Source organism: Chaetodon auriga, chromosome 4 (genome assembly GCF_051107435.1).
Source record: "Chaetodon auriga isolate fChaAug3 chromosome 4, fChaAug3.hap1, whole genome shotgun sequence".
Lineage (NCBI taxonomy): Eukaryota > Metazoa > Chordata > Actinopteri > Chaetodontiformes > Chaetodontidae > Chaetodon > Chaetodon auriga.
In genome coordinates this window covers 10,736,838-10,752,768 of record NC_135077.1, presented here as the reverse complement: position 1 = coordinate 10,752,768, position 15,931 = coordinate 10,736,838, and the positions used below count along the sequence as shown (strand labels likewise).

The window sequence follows — 15,931 nt, the reverse complement described above, 5'->3', positions numbered from 1 at the left end:
CACGAAAATGAACAAAACACATTTCTTGTTTTTGATAAATACAGTTTTGACCAAATAAGCACACAAGCCAAAAAAAGAGAGAATATGCTGTGAGCTATGTACTGATTTCTTGTCCGAAATGAGTTTTCAGTTCATCTGGACTTTTAGCATACAGACTCTTGCAGCACACATTCTGCACTGCATTATGTAAGAGGAATAACTCAGGAATTCAAGATATGTCTGCACATAGCTTTCAAGGACAAGTGTAGGATAGGGCCAGCGGTTCCTTTGATCTTTATCAGGAAATTTATGCAATTTCCCATCTTGGTCTCGTCTGGTGCCGAATGTTGAAAAATTCAGCATGCGGTAGTGCTACAGTATGTAAATAGAGGTTTACTTAATCTCAGAGCTAATGGCTGGCTGAGAGGCTGGGGAGGCTGTGGTTGTACACTTAATGGAAAACCTGCACTGCTTTGTGCTGTAGTAATGGGAGGAGATTATCTTGCCATGCAGAAGGACTGGATGAATGCTCCTCCACAAATTGGTGTTCCCCTCTCCCTCTTTCCCACCGATCTCTCTCACTCTCTCATTCTAGATGTTTATTATTTATATTATACTCACGAGCGATGTGAATGCTTTAATCATGCTGACAAGGAGGCTGAGGGATGTGTGGCCTCTGGATGGATTTTTTTGGTCTGCTCGTGGATTTCATTTTTCGTTTGCTCTTTCTGTGACTCGTTGCTGAGGTGGGTTTGATGGTTTTTTTCATGCAAACAATGCAGGCTTACTAAGTAATATTTATGTGTCCCCATCAGTCCTGTTCTATCATCAGAATTCATTCTTCTGGTTTGAATCTCACATCCTTTTCTGTCTTTGGATGCTGCTGACTATTATTTACTTTTGTCAGCTCATGGGCAGTGCCACTGTGTTAAATATCCATCTGACAGGCTACCTAATGTTTACCCCTGAGAAAGATCAATACTGCAGTGCCATTGTCCAGACTTCATTCTTCAAGCACAATTGATTGCGTTTCTTCCTCAGAACTGTCCTGGACACGGTAAACCAGACAAATCCATGTGGTTTGTTGTCACTGTGGATGGAAAACGGTGTCAATTAAACCTGCGCCTGTCAAATGTACTTATTACTTCACTCACCGCGATCTGTGGTTATGATGTTGTCTCCTTTCCTTTCACATAACACTGAGTGCGTGAGTCATTTGAAGTCACTTTTGAGTCACTAGTGAGTCACTTTTCAACCTAACTGAAAAATAAATTGCTCTGGGGTTTTGGTTGGAGGCAGGTGGAGACTGTACCGGCTAGGAATCGTGTGTAAATGGGAATGACTCTGTATTTTGACATTGCACCGTTTTCTTTCCCGATGTGCTGTGCTTAATTTTACAGACCATTTTGCTTGACATGATCAGACAGTAATCACAGGGGTCAGTTCACCCAAATTAGCAACAAAAATACACAGACAGACTGTCCAGTCTGTATTTTTGGATGTAATCTAGGACTGTTTCTTTACTAGAAAGTAATTCAATGAAAATTTGTCTTTATTTTCCTTATAGTCAGTGCTTATGTTGGTTTATTTCCTAACTAAAAAGGTCCAAATTCTGTTTAAAAGCCTTAGCCACACTGCCAGAAATGAAAATCTAGAGGTGAAATACTGAGTCTAAAAACACTGGCATCAGCCTAAAAAATACCCACCATATCTGCAGAATGTAAACACCCCAGCGTTGCCAGGACATGACCTCAGTGTCCTCAGTGGGAGCTCCAACCCTGACAAGCTACAGGCGACAGGCGACCACTAAGGCCAATTGAGAATTTTATCTCATTTTATTTTTATTTCAGGAAAGCAACCCTGCAAGAAAACATCAGAAATCTGAAATTCTGTTTTGGTCACCCCTGACCTAAACTCGTTGAGACTGCAGTAAGAGCCCTCTTGGTAGGCTGCAGCGTGTTTCTTGGGTGGCCAGCCACATGGAGAGCGTGTGAGAGCTTTGATGGTCAGCAGGTCAGCTGTGAGAGCTCTGCAGCTGTCTGATAGCTGCTGCTGCTGTGGGCGGAGTAAACGCTCACCTATCCACATGTATTGTTTACCAAAGGGATGAGCAGCTCTGCAGAAACCAACATCACCGTGAGAGAGCTCCTCTTCAGCCAAAACAGAGGTACTCGTACTTCAGCAGCATTTCTGCATTCATTTTAAGCCACTTAAAGCATGTAGCCCATGTCTGAAGCACCTATTTATAGTTTAGAGTTTGGCATCGGTAGACTGAGCATTCATTTATCTCATTTCAACTCATTTAGCCGTCATGTTCTTTTTGCAAATTAATGAATATACAGTGTAATGGTCTGTTAGCACAATATTGATGAGGTGATTCTGATAGTAATAAGATGCGCAAAGTAAATCAAAGTGTTCACAACTGGATGAGCACATGCATCTGCATGTATTTACCTCACATCTTCCTCCAGATGACCATTATATTTAATTGACCAGGGTTACTGTTGTTCATCTGTTACTTTTCAACCGTGGAAAATTACATAGTCGTCAGTTTGTGCTCTGATGGTTTTTCCAACCAGAAACACGTCATTGACATGTTTTATTCTCCGCCGTACGTTCTAATCAAAGGAGCTCTGCTGCTCTACTTGACAAAGGGGAAGTGCCTTTTAACTCACTTTTTCCACAAGATTATTATGTCCATTTCTAATCCTCTGAAGTTTTTCAGCTTTGTTCACTTTTTCAGTTTCCCTTTTGAAATTTCTCCCCTTTAACCTGAAAGTTTCCTTCGTTTGAGACTTTTCCATATGAGTAATAATCAACCATTTTTTTCCCCTTCCTCAGACCTTATTAAACCCCATACGTGAAAAGTATTTCACTGGTAACCTTTCCCTTTCCCTTTGGTGACAAGTAATCTACAGTATGTTATCCTACATGGTGATGCTGCTCATCTTTGGGATCAACGAGACCCCAGATGGGTTTAACACCCTTTTTAAAACAGAAATCCAAACCGAGTCATTTAGGAGGGTTGTGCTGTATAAAAAGCACTATCAAGATCCATCACTGATACACAAAACAGTCAAGTTCAGTGTGTTTAACCATATAGAGTCGCCCCAAACAGAACATCAGGGATACGCACTCAAGTCCTTCTCCTTCTCCTCCGCTCATTCTTGTGTTCCAGCAGTAGTTTACCTCAGTGTCGTCCTGCACAGATGCAGTGTTATTGATGTTTTGCTGTCTGTGGTTTATTTTATTTCAGCCGATGCTATGAGAGCTGCCACAGTCGGATGCATACCGACAAAAGCGCACACTAACACACATATTCTTGGCTGATATTGGCCGGAGTCGTAGCCAACACAAAGTAATCTGGCGGCGTGATTGTATGGCTGGTGGAGTATTTTGTTCAGTTCAGTCAACACATTGAATTTAATTTCCTTTCTCTGTCCTTTGGCTCTGGGTTTTTTTTTTTTTTCCATCTCAAGGCAATATTTCCTTTTGTGTGCGTTTAATGTTTTCAAATCCATTTTCTTCTCCGTCTACTGTATCTATCTGCCTCGCTGTGTGTTTGTTTTTGCTGGTGTCTCCTTGTGTTTGTCTGTGTGACATCGGTTTGTCTCCTCATGTGTCTCTCCGTCTTGTTCTGCTTGTCTGTGACTTTCTCTATCTATGCACTCCCTCCCATACACACCTCACCCACCACCAACACCATGAGGACACACACACATGCCTCTTTTCCCCTGGGTTTCCTTAAATCTCCCCAGTGCTGAAGAAATGACTGACAGCACTATATGCACAGTCTGCGAAGGACTGACGGGGATTTTAACCAGATACGTCACAACTACAGGGGAAGGGGAAGAGGGAGGGACAGAGGAGAGGAGAGCAAACAGAGACGGGGAGAGAAAGAGAGAGAGAGAGAGAGTACAGAGGGATATATTGACTCAAAGCTGGTCTGCATGCTCCTCAGTGTGTGAGAAACAGGACGTGAGAGCGGGCAAGATGGAGTGCTGGCAGAGATGAAGACTGTCCCTGGGTATGTGTTTGTGGCTATATTTGTGCATGTGTGTGTGAGCGTGTGTGCACATGTGCTCGCATGTGCGTCTCTCTGCACTATATGCTAGACGGGTGAGAGCGATTGACTTTGTAAGCAACATGCTGCAAGTGATGATTCGTATGTGGGTACCGATGGATTTGGCGTTGTTACATAAGAACAGTGTGAATGAATGAATGAGTGTGTATTGAAGATGGGACCAGGCAGTCTGGGGGTCTTTATCTGGTCCTAACGCACATGTGTGCGTGTGTACGTGTGTGTGTGCGTGTGTGTGTGTGTGTGTGTGTGTGTGTGTGTGTGTGTGTGTGTGTGTGTGAGAGAGAGAGAGAGAGAGAGAGAGAGAGAGTCTGTTTAACTGCCGTAACTTAGTAAAGTGAGGAAGGAGGGATGTGTTCTTGGAAACACAAGTTCACAACTGAGTTAAGTCTGGTTCTGTTGGGGTATAAATGGTGTGCCTGAATAACAAACACTTCAGTGTGCGTTCAGTATATAAACGTGCATGTCAGTGTGTTAGATGAGAGTCAGTTTGTTTCGTGGTGCATGAGAGGTGAGTTATAGCTACACTGATGTAAACACAGTCAAACAAAATCTTCACTATTTTCACCTGAGGAATCTCCTTAGTATCTTTTTTTGGTCCTGTTTCTGATTTCTGAGTTTCCTCTACTGAGGCACACGCAGCGCAAAGGCAGAGTCAACATGCATACTGTATATGACAACACGCAGGAGGACATATAAGATCATTTAAACCAAAACCTCAATGCTGAACTGTCCAAAAATGACAGTTTTGCAAAGGCAAATCAAATTGGTTAGACAGCATTTGCCTGTTATGAAAGCGGGGTGGAAGGTGACCAGAGCTGAAACAGTTCATTAGTTGAATGACAGAAAACTCATCTGCAACAATTTAGATGAGCGACTGATCGTTTAGGTCTTTTTTCACCCAAATGCCAATCATCCTCTGTTTCCAGCCTCTCAAATGTGAGGAATTGGCTGCATTTCTCTGTCTCATAATTAGACATGGAATGTCTTTGGGGCTTTTAGTCAGACAAAATGAGCTTTTTAAAGACGTCAGCTTGGGCTCTGGGAACTTGAGCCGGGCATCCTTCACTATTTTCTGACGTTTTATAGCCAAAATGAAATGACAAATCAATTTCTAAGAAGGATAGATTGACTGATAATGAAAATAATAATCATTCGTTGTAGCCCGAATGTCAGCACCTTGACTTGTGAGTTATCAAAGCAACGCAAGACAAAGAACAGAGCTCAAAGAGTCTGTGTTCACAAAACGGATGCATGTCAACAACAAAAAGAATAAAGTTATTTAATTCCAGGGGAAAGAATAGACTTGAAAATCATGACCTCATGCTAAACATAATACAAAATGCACAGACATACATTAAAGGTCACAAACTGAACTAAACCGCAGCAACATGATGGACATATGCAATATAGAGGTGACGATAAAGTGACGTTCATCCTCGAATGACCCTCAGAGTGACTTTCATCCTCAAATGCACAGTATCAGTGTTCACAGCGGTGAGTTACTTGTGACATACAGCTAAAGTACTTGTCAATGACGTGGATCTGCCATTGCGTCAACTGCCTGCATGTTTAGGTTCATTACCTAATTCCTTTTTCTTTCTTTTCTTAATCTGGGACGGCGCCAGCAAACAAAGGAAACTTCACCACATGGCGACTTGAAGTTCATCCCTGTGATCACTGAAATCAAACTAGCTCTTGAAATAATAACGAGACAGTGGCACTGTGGGAGTGCAGATGAGAAAACATGTCTTGAGTCTCTCTTAATCATTTTGAGGAAAATAGGAAATGATAGCATTTGGCTTGGAGTTTACCAACAGTTATTACGCTTCATTTAGTGACAAATACGCTAAGGACTGAGAAAGGCTTCAAATAGTATTATGTAAATATTGCTCAGGGGACTTGCAGATGAGAGAGAGAGGAGTGAAAGAGGGAGATAAGGGAGGGATTAGAGTGAAGTGCAGATGCACGAGTGACATCACTTGTTCATGCTTCACACCACTACATTTGAATATTAATTCGGAGCACTGACTTGGTGTGCTGACACAATGTGTGAGTCACACTTGAAGTGCCAAAGGTTCTGGCAAGTTCTATTTTGGCTGTTGAGAAGTCAGGTTTGCATCAACGAGACGAGAACAGGCGCATATTTCAGTTTCCTCCAGGATGTTTTAGATGTGCTGTGAATTTCAACTCATTGCCAACGTTGACCCCTGCTGCTGCTTCACAAACTCACAGAAATGGAAAAGTTGGAAAGTCGGACGAGACGGAGGATGTGACTGTTGTTTTTGTTTTTCTCTCCTAGTTCTGAGCCTCTTGTTCCTCCCCTCTGCTATGATCCCAGCTGTCACTGTCCCTCCTCATTCATTTCTTTTTCTCTCCCTCTCACTCCCCCGTTGTCATCCCACAGTCCCGTTCGACAGTCCTCATGAGCGTGTCCAAACCCCCGCCGCCCCCCTCCACCTCCCACCTGGCCATCCCCCCTTCCTCCACCTCCAGCCCTTCCTCGTCCGCCTCCTCCCCCTCGGCGACGCCCCACTCGACCTCTCTGCCTCCCCCCTCGCCGGTCAAGATCTCTATGCAGGAGCACTTTGCCATCAATGTGTGCCCGGGCCCCATCCTCCCCATCCCACAGATCTCAGACTTCTTCCCACGTTTTCACGACTACCCCTGCACGCCTCCGCCTCCGAGGGAGAAGAAGATCCTAAAAGAGGAGACTTTCAACGGGGACACGGGTGGGGGATACAAGGATGGGGAGAGGAGGGAGAGCAACGATGGAGACAGGGAGGAGGCGCTCGACTCCGACGACGATGACAGTGAGTTGCGAGGAGGGCGAACCAAGTTTTGTGGTGGAAAAGTTGTTCTTTGTTCAGTGTTTGTTTGGTTTGTGTGTGCCTGTTTATTGAATCACGAGGCCATACCGCAGAAAAACAACACTTCCAGTTCTAAAACTCTGGAGAGGAGAGTCATGTGTTTGTTTTTTTTACTCAAAATGAGTTTCTACATTTTCCTCAGAAGCAAAATATATGCTTGCAGAGTAAATGTGGAGTCAAGCATTTTTCCAAAAGTGTTTGTCACTCCCACTTTGTGTGTGACACAGAGCCACCGATGATTTATTAGACAGTGTTGCAATGGCAGGACTCAGCCTGTAAGTTTCTGCTCATTCCCAAACAGTAATCAAACAAGACAGATCAATTCATATTAGGCAGCGCCGTGTTTTTAAGAAGCCATCTGCTACAAATATGACTCAGAGCTTTTGAGTGCGTGTGTGTGTGTGTGTGTGTGACTGACTGAGACTGCCTGTCCCTTTACTGGCAGTAATGGCCATGGTTTGTGTTGCTTTCAGCCTACCTGGGAACGCTAGAGTTCAGCCTGCTCTTTGATCAGGAGAACAACTGTCTTCATTGTACAATTCACAAGGCAAAGGTACACACATTTTCTATATGTTCTTCATATAGACAGATCTCTTTCAGTCTGTCTGTCTGTCTCTGTGTGTGACTGGTTGCATAATCTTCCTTGAAAGCCCCGTGAAAACAATTCTACTGTAATGCTTTTATGTTTGCACAAGACGTCAGATTGCTTTTTCCCAACGTTTATAAAAAAAAAACGTGTTTGTCGCACATCCCCAGCAGCCTTGTCAATTCAAAACAAAATCATCTCACGGCACTAAGAAATGTCGGATAATATTTCTCCGTTGCTGTGGCAGACACATTTGGTGCGGCCATCGTACAAGGACACAAGCCTTGCATTACATATTGTGTAATGTTAATTATGTAAATTGCATTGGACGGTTCCCATGAGGACAACACAAAGGAGTCTAGGAGGGTAGAAAATAGTGGCATGGAAAGAAACACCCTGAGGCGCTATTGAGATGTAACTACAGTAGAGGAGGTCTGTCATAGTCACTGTCTTTTTCTGACCCTGTCAGTTGTGTGAAGTGTTTGAGGGCATGATGACGTCACCTTTGACACTATGGTATGTGTGCGTGCGTGTGTGTCTGTTTGTGTCCACAGGGACTGAAAGCCATGGACTCCAATGGGCTGGCCGATCCATACGTCAAGCTTCATCTTCTCCCCGGCGCTAGCAAGGTCACTGTTCCAACCTTACCTCAGTGGCAATTAACGTAACGTGTTACCACACTGGGCCGTCCCACACGCTGACACTCCCCCAGGAAAGTCCCACATCACACAGAAACTGCTGGCACAAGACCGTAATTTCCTGAAAAGACTAAAAATAGCAAACAATTCATACATTATTCAACTGAAGATAACAAAAAAGAATTATTTAGTTTTTGTAAATGATAGCCTCCCTTGCTGATTCTTGCTTATCAGATGCCACGAAAAGGTCAAAACGCTCTGGCAAAAAGCGTAAAAACATGGCAGCGAGCTAATTTAGTGTGTCGTTCTGAGCCGTTGAGCAGGGCACATTTTGGTTGGTTGCTACTTAATGTGGCTCGTCCAATGCGCTGCTTTATCGAGCACAAACACGTCGTGGTCTGCTGCACAGCTCTTGTCTTGTTTTCAGCTCCAGCAGCAGGGAAGATAAGGCTCACCACATCAGCAACCCCCAGCTCCGGCAGAATGCAACCTGTTGTCGGCCATTTTGGCTCAAGGTTGACACGAAATGAGGTTATGATAAGCACGGGGAGCACGCCGAGCCAAGATAGGTTGAATGAGGCAACTGTCTGAGGTCTAAGGTGCTAACAATAACAACGTCTGGGGTTTTTTTGTCCTCCAGCCTTCCTCTGTCTGTCTTCTCTCCCATTGTTATCACTCTCCTTTCCCCACTTTCCACCCCTATCTCTGTCTCTATCTCACTATCTGGCTGTGACCCTCTTTGACCTTGAAATACCAACAGTGTGCCGAGAGAAGGGAGACAACTGAGAGGGAGGAAAGGGGGGAGAGAGAGAGAGAGAGAGTGGAGAAAGAGAGGGAGGGGGAGACAGATGAGGGGAGGACAGCAGCAGGTGGTTGTCATGGAAACAGGGAGGATTGTTACACGGCTCACGTCAACAGGCGAGTGTTGATGGGGGGAGAGGGGTGTAGAGGTGGTGGTGGTGGTGGGATGGGGGCGCAGAGAAAGCGTCAATGAGTAGGTAAGTACCCATGACCTGCCGTTTGTTAAATGCCCACCAGACGAGGGACACGTCACTGGAAAAGTGGGAACGTGCACATGTAGAGGTGAGGATGATGGAAACACACACTCACACACCTACTCTCGGCACGTTCAATGAGTAATCCAGAACACAAAAGGTTTCCGCAAAGAACTGAGTTTTTCGAAACATTGAGAGCAGAGGCACACAAAGAGGTCCCACTCATCTGCCCCCTTTCTCAGCCTCATGTCCTCCAGCACTCGCTCTGTAACCAGTACACATCCAAGCATGCTGCCTTGTCAAACACACACTGTAGTGCATGTGGCGCATGACCTTGCATATGGGCAGACACATGCTAAGGCTTTAGTCACAGTCACACGGAGATGCTCCCTCCATAAGTCCCTCCTTCTCTATCACTCCCTCTCTCATTCTCACACACAAACATGCATGAACAGAGCAGTTGCCGGTGCCTCTGTCATGGTCAGTGGTATTTTCATCTGTTCATTCCTAACAGAGGTGCATGGAAAATTTGCTCACAGCCAGACTCCGTATCCAAAGCTCTGGGAAGTAGGGATTGAGAGAGAAGGACTGTGAAATATGTAAAAAGATCTGTGCAGACAGACTGAGAAAACGGAGGGAGAGTGTGATGGACAGATGGAGGGCAAGAGATAAAACATTTAGAAACAGATGCAAAAGCACCGGTGTAGAGGGAAAATAGAGGCAGGCAGTGACAGAGGGCAGGAAGAGGGAACTAGTGTTTTAAGTGTTTGTAGATGTAGCATGTGTTAAGGTATGTGCTCGGAAAATCAGCCCAATTCAGTCAATAAGGAGTGATGACAATTTGAGAAGTAGTTGTGCCATTGAGTTGTGCTGGCACACATACAGCAGTGAAACGCCACTGTGAGTCGTGACTCTGTGCATGGCTCCTACTGCACATTAATGAATCAAACAACGACATGAATCGAAAACACTTGTTCCCTTCATGGAGCAAGCTCTGGAGGGCTGACTCTTGTAGATAAGCTAAAAGTTTCCAGCAGAAAATGGGGAATAAAAAGAGGACAGTGATGGGAGGCAAGGGAGGAAGAGGGGAGGTGGCACAGGCAGAACAATAGGATGTGGGGACAAAAACAGACGAAGAGAAAGAAGATGGAAGGGAGGGTTCAGCATCTGGCCCTGAGGCGTTAGCAAGAAGCTGGCTGTGGCAGAAATGCAAAGACAGATAGAGAGATGAGGTGGTTATCTGCTCAGCTTCAGACGTGAGCAGGAGATTTGGAGAGAATAGCTGACACGATTTCTTTACCAGCTGGACATTCAGAGTGTGTGTGTGTGTGTACGATATAAATATATATATATACGATATATATATGATAAAGCAGTTTTTTTTTATTGTCAACAAATGCCTTGAAAAGAGCAAAATCAGCTATGTGTTTGATCTCTCAGTGCTTTCTTCTGTGGCAATCTGTGGCATTCAGCCCTGAGCCAAATTGTTTCTGCTGAAATTATTAATTTTTCAAAAATAGGTCATCAAGACATACTGTCCTTTAAAAGATGAATAATATCCATCCATTTTTTATTTATTTATTTATTTATTTTAATAAAATGTTACCCAACAGGAGTAAATAGTGCATTTGTTGGGGACTAATTTCAGTAGTGGATAAATACACCTTTGGTGGTCTTATGAGTATTTATGGTGCCTGAACAGCTCATATGGGATTTACTTAAAAAAAAAACTACAGGTACATGTCGTCCAACAGTGTTGCTCATTGATGCATTTTTAAAGAGGCACTTAACAGATGTTACACATTAAGCTCAGTTTAGTCGTCATGAGCTTGTGAAAGCAGTTGTGTAATGTCTTCTATGGCTCTGAATGCTGCTTCCTAAAACCTGAAAAATAACCCTGACGATGTAAGCTGTTATTAGACAGCCTGCATTACAAACTGGTGCAGTATGAAAGATGAAGGCATTTAACAGGCAGAGGGGGGTCCAACAAAAGACGGTATTGAGTTGCATTATGGGAAGTGTTAGCCCCAGTATTTTTAGAGCTTGACCCATAGTAGGGTCTAAATGTTGAGGTATCTTGATCTTTGCGGTCCCCCAACTTTCCATCTGAGTGAACTCATGTTACATCATTTCCCAGCTTACATTATTTCCCACGTCATGGGCAGAGCTAAGGTTTGGGATACCACAGAGTGGGAGATGCTCACCAACAAATTCAAGAAGGTTTTCTACCACTTGAAATACAGCTTGCCTTCACCACTTACATCAAAAGTCATCTTGAGGAGGGAGTGAGTTCAAGCCACCAGGCCCCGACATGCACCATCCCCATGCATTCCCACACATATCCTAACCACATCGTCCTTCTGGTACTGGCAACACAAGCCCTAAACAACACTCCTGACCCAGTGCAACTTGGCTGGACACAGCTCTCCTCAGAGGAGTGACAACTCCATCTCAAGGAGGCACCTGTACTGTGACCAATTTTATCTCTTCCTGCCAGCTAAAAGCCAGGGCTCATCAGTGATCCCATTTTATGCTTCATGCTCAGTGAAGTCTGACCAGACCCATATAGATTCAATGTTTGCTGACTCTGCTGCCACTGCCAGCTTCATGGGCACCATACTCACCATTCATCTGTGCATCGGCGGGAGCCCCTGGCCAAACTAATGGAAGCAAACACCCTCAATGGGCACCTCTTCTGCTTAGTGACTCACAGAACTGTCCCCGTCTGCCTGGGTATGTCAGGTAATCACCAAGGAACACTCACCGTTCACCTGACAGATGCAACTGCTAGTCATTCTGTGCTTTCCATGGCTCACCCTATAATCCACACTTTGAGTGGTCCAGAGGACTTATTCTGGGTTTTTCTTGTCTCCCAGTGATACCTCTGCATCTATTTATCCAGATCTCTTGGAAGTTCCTTATGACGCCAGACTAAATTACTTGCTACAGGACATGCTGAACAAGTTTGTTTTTTTATATCCGGATGACAAGACCAAGCAGGAACATGTGCAACATATGCAGTGTGCAGACTGCAAGAGACCCAGCTGTTCGTCAAGGTGTGAGGTCCATTTCTCCAAGGTGCCATACTTGTGGTTTATTGTTAGTACAGGCAGCATCCAAATGGCAACCCCAAGGTGAAGACAGTCACAGAGTGTCCCATCTCTTCCTCTCCTCTGTGTTTACACAGACATAGACACATCCCTCATGCCTGCTGTTGCTCGCTAGCTTACGACTATCTACAGCCAAAGAGACAGTCGAACTGTTGCTCCAACTAGCTTTTTGCCTGCATGGTCTCCCCGGAGACATTGTCCCTGACCAGGAGCCTCAATTCACCTGGTTCAAACATCTGCTGTGGCCAAAATACACACACACAACCCTTCCCAGCTCTGCCACTGGCATGTCTCCATTCCAGTGCTCCCATGGTACTTACCTCTGAGAGTGGAGTCCAGGAAATTTGATTTGTGGGATCAGCAAAAGTGAGAATGCTGGAGTAGGAAACCTCCTGCCTCACTGATGACTATTCTTTATCGTAAAGCACCTCCTGAAGTTCTGTCTATGTGGGAGGGATCTCGAGTACCTGGTATTTGGGAGGGATACAGTCCTGACAAGCACCCTTGGGTTCTGGCCCAGGGCATTTCGAACATTGCCCTGATTGGAGAGTTTGTCTGCAGTCATGTGGACCTGCCTGGAGGGATGTCTAGAGCCATCCCTCGAGAGGAGGTTCTGTCAAAATGTTAACCAATTCCCAGTTTCACATTTTCTTTGTCTCCTTTTTTTCCTTTTTGTCTTAATGTTCCTGCTATTGTTTCTGCATGACCCCCCGCTCGACACCTGGTCACTAGCTTCATTCTGCTGCATAAATTTGTCCCATCTTCCGATGCTGACCTTGAGTGAATTTGACTTTTTTATTTTACAGGCCTGATCTTAAAGTTGTGCGTCTTGGTTCAAAACTCAAAGATTGTACTTGTTAGTTTGGTCGGTTTATCTGATTTGTTTCAGATGAGGAAAAATCCTCATCAAAAGTATATCCTCACTAAAAGTATTTAAAATCTAAATCTGCAATGTAACTATTAACTATAGCTGCTAAATAAATTCTACTTACAGTGTTTAAGTAAATATTTTCCACCACTGATGACCACTCCTGCGGCTCAGAACAGCCAATTAGTTTTAGGTCTCACTGACCTACATTTTATAACAAGAATGTGTCCATAACTTTGTAAGTTCAATTGTGTGCAGTAATGCATGTATCAAGGGAGTCAGTAAAAATGCAATTTATTGGTATGCAAACCCAACTTCTTGAAGTATTTTATAAACTTTAAAATATATATATTATAATATAAAACCATAAACAAGATTGCACATCCAATAGACAACCACAGGAAAGAGACTGCAAGTGGCTGCAAACTTTATTTATGGATGGTGATGCTATTAAGGGCTCATGGGCATTTCCTCTCTTGGAAAGCCTTTAATTTTTCATGCTGACTGTGTTGTGCAGTTTAATTGGCTGCTGTGTTATGTTGTGTTTGAGACACAGTGCCTGTTTTGGAGGTCTGGCTGGTGCTAATGCACTGTCTTATCATGTTGGGGAGGAGACAGACGGACAGGTGAAGCGAGGGAAGCCTCGCGTCCTCTCACTCTCCTCTACAAAGTAGGCAGCAGATGTCTGCGGTTTCCTGAGGGACAGAGATAAATGATGTTTCCCCACACTTTTTCTCTCTCTCCTACTTTCTTGATCTTTTGGTGTCACTCATTTTGCTTCCTTTTCGTGAACTTTTGTTCTCTTCCTCTTGTTCTGATCTGACGAGTTTGCTCCCTCACCCTTAAAATATTCCTCATTTCTCCTTTCTTCTTTTGATCCTTCCCTTTTCCTATATTTCTTTTCATATTTCTGCTTTATCTCCTCAGGCTAACAAGCTACGCACGAAAACCCTGAAGAATACGCTGAACCCAGTGTGGAACGAAACGCTGGTGTATCATGGCATCACAGCAGCCGACATGACCACCAAAACACTCAGGTAGGTGCTCACCTCTGACTTTCACTGTGGTCACCAATTAGCACTATTCCACAGACATCCATATGACCAGTTTATTATGCGGGGGATGAAGATCCATGCGTCCAATCCTCCAGTGAACTGGCAACAGCCGTCTATGCTTCCCAGTGGGCTTTTCCAGGTAATTCATTATTGCAGCCAGGCGACGCCAGCCAAATGTTCCACTTGCTGTTGCTGCGGTAACTGCTCAGGTGCTAGCTGTGTGGTAAGGCTCCGCCCCCTCCTTCCCACAGTGCTCTCCATATGGATTGATTGAGGTCAAGCGTAGCCATCTTGGCCCAAAAAGTCTGACGCACTTGTGTCATCCTGCATGTGTAAGTTGATTCAGAGACAGAGTTTCGCGTGTGTTTTGTTTGTGAACGTGTGTGCTGCACACAATCAGTGTCAGTTTGCTCAGCGGATTCATAACAGGGTTGGATGGCATTGTTTATCCTGAGGAAACACGAGCACAGACGTGCTCAGACGCAGGCATGCGCACACACACCCCCTCTGAAGTGCATACACACACACACACACACACACACGCACACACGAATCTCATCTGCACCTCACACACAAATATAGGCAGTCAGGTGTGTGTTTATCCTCTTGTGTGTATGTCAAGGGCAATCACTGGCAGGAAAGAACATGCATGGCCTCCACTCTGTATGTGGATGAAACACATGCACACACATACACGCGCGTAAAAACACACGTCCTTGAGCTTTTACATACACACAGTCAGAAATAACATTTACTCTCCCTCTCCAAAAAAAACACACGTATACACACAAACAGCAGCTTGAGGAGAGACCCTTCAAACTAGAGGAAACCCACTTGACCTCTGTTCAAGGACATAGCCCACAGACACAAGCCAGCATGGGGGCTCTGGGAAGCCAAAACGAGGGGGAGGAGTGTGACCAGTGTCAAGCAAGAGCTGAGGAGAGAGAGAAACAGAGAGGTGACTGCCAAGATCAACAAAGAGAGCAGGAGGAAAAGCGTGAATGATGTCAAGTGACAGATAAGACAGTGTGGTAGAGGAAACAAGGGAGGCCAAGACTGAGGAAGATAACAGGACAGAGGGATGGAGGGAATCCAAGGGACAGTTGAAAGAGAGAGACTTGCTCACAGAGAGAGAAGTGAAATAGATAAAGTGATGAATGAGGAAATACTCTTTGCTGAGAAAAAAGGGCGAGTGGTCGGGAGGAGTTTACTCAAAGGGAAGCCAAAAAAGAATGAGGACAGCGAGAAATACGTAAGACAGCAAACGAGCGGGAGTGAATAGAACGCTGCCTGACAGCGAGGAAAGTGGGGAAAGGAGGCGACAGACAGAGAGAGATGGAGAGAGGAAGAAAATCTTTTCAAACTCTCCCTCGATGCGTTCAGGCGCCAGCACCATACCTCAGCCTACAGATAGACTTTGTTCTCATTACTCCACAGAAAACAGCGAACAGTCAGAGAATGGAGAAACAGAGAGGAATCCCCGGAGAGACGTTTACTCACTTGGCTGTACCCTGCTGCATCCTGCTCTGTCGGTCCCAGCAGGGCGCAGAGGAGGGGGGTGCTGCACTCTCTGATCCCCATGCTCTGTGCACTGCTGAGCAGGAGGACTCTGTCCAGACTCAGCCTCTCTGTAGACCTGCCTGAAGGCCTGGACAGTGCAAAGTTTATTGTCAAATTGGGCCATACTGCAGCCAGAGCACAGCCATTGTAGTTAAGATGAATATGTATTCAAATGAGAACAAGGGTAAT

At 44.8% G+C, this 15,931-nt stretch overlaps 1 protein-coding gene across 2 annotated transcripts in view; it reads left to right on the top strand.

The window, feature by feature from the left end:
- Window positions 1–3,865: 3,865 nt before the first annotated feature.
- The window catches only part of doc2g (double C2-like domains, gamma), a 35,053-nt gene continuing 22,987 nt past the window's right edge, over window positions 3,866–15,931 (top strand). Inside the window, exons 1-5 of one of the 2 annotated variants that reach the window (XM_076728199.1) lie at window positions 3,866–4,006; window positions 6,468–6,873; window positions 7,404–7,483; window positions 8,071–8,145; window positions 14,055–14,164. In XM_076728199.1, the coding sequence (XP_076584314.1) occupies window positions 6,486–6,873; window positions 7,404–7,483; window positions 8,071–8,145; window positions 14,055–14,164 (653 nt within the window). In that variant the 5' untranslated portion in view covers window positions 3,866–4,006; window positions 6,468–6,485. Of the gene's footprint in view, window positions 4,007–6,362; window positions 6,874–7,403; window positions 7,484–8,070; window positions 8,146–14,054; window positions 14,165–15,931 lie in introns of both variants that reach the window. The other variant, XM_076728200.1, reaches the window with a different exon arrangement.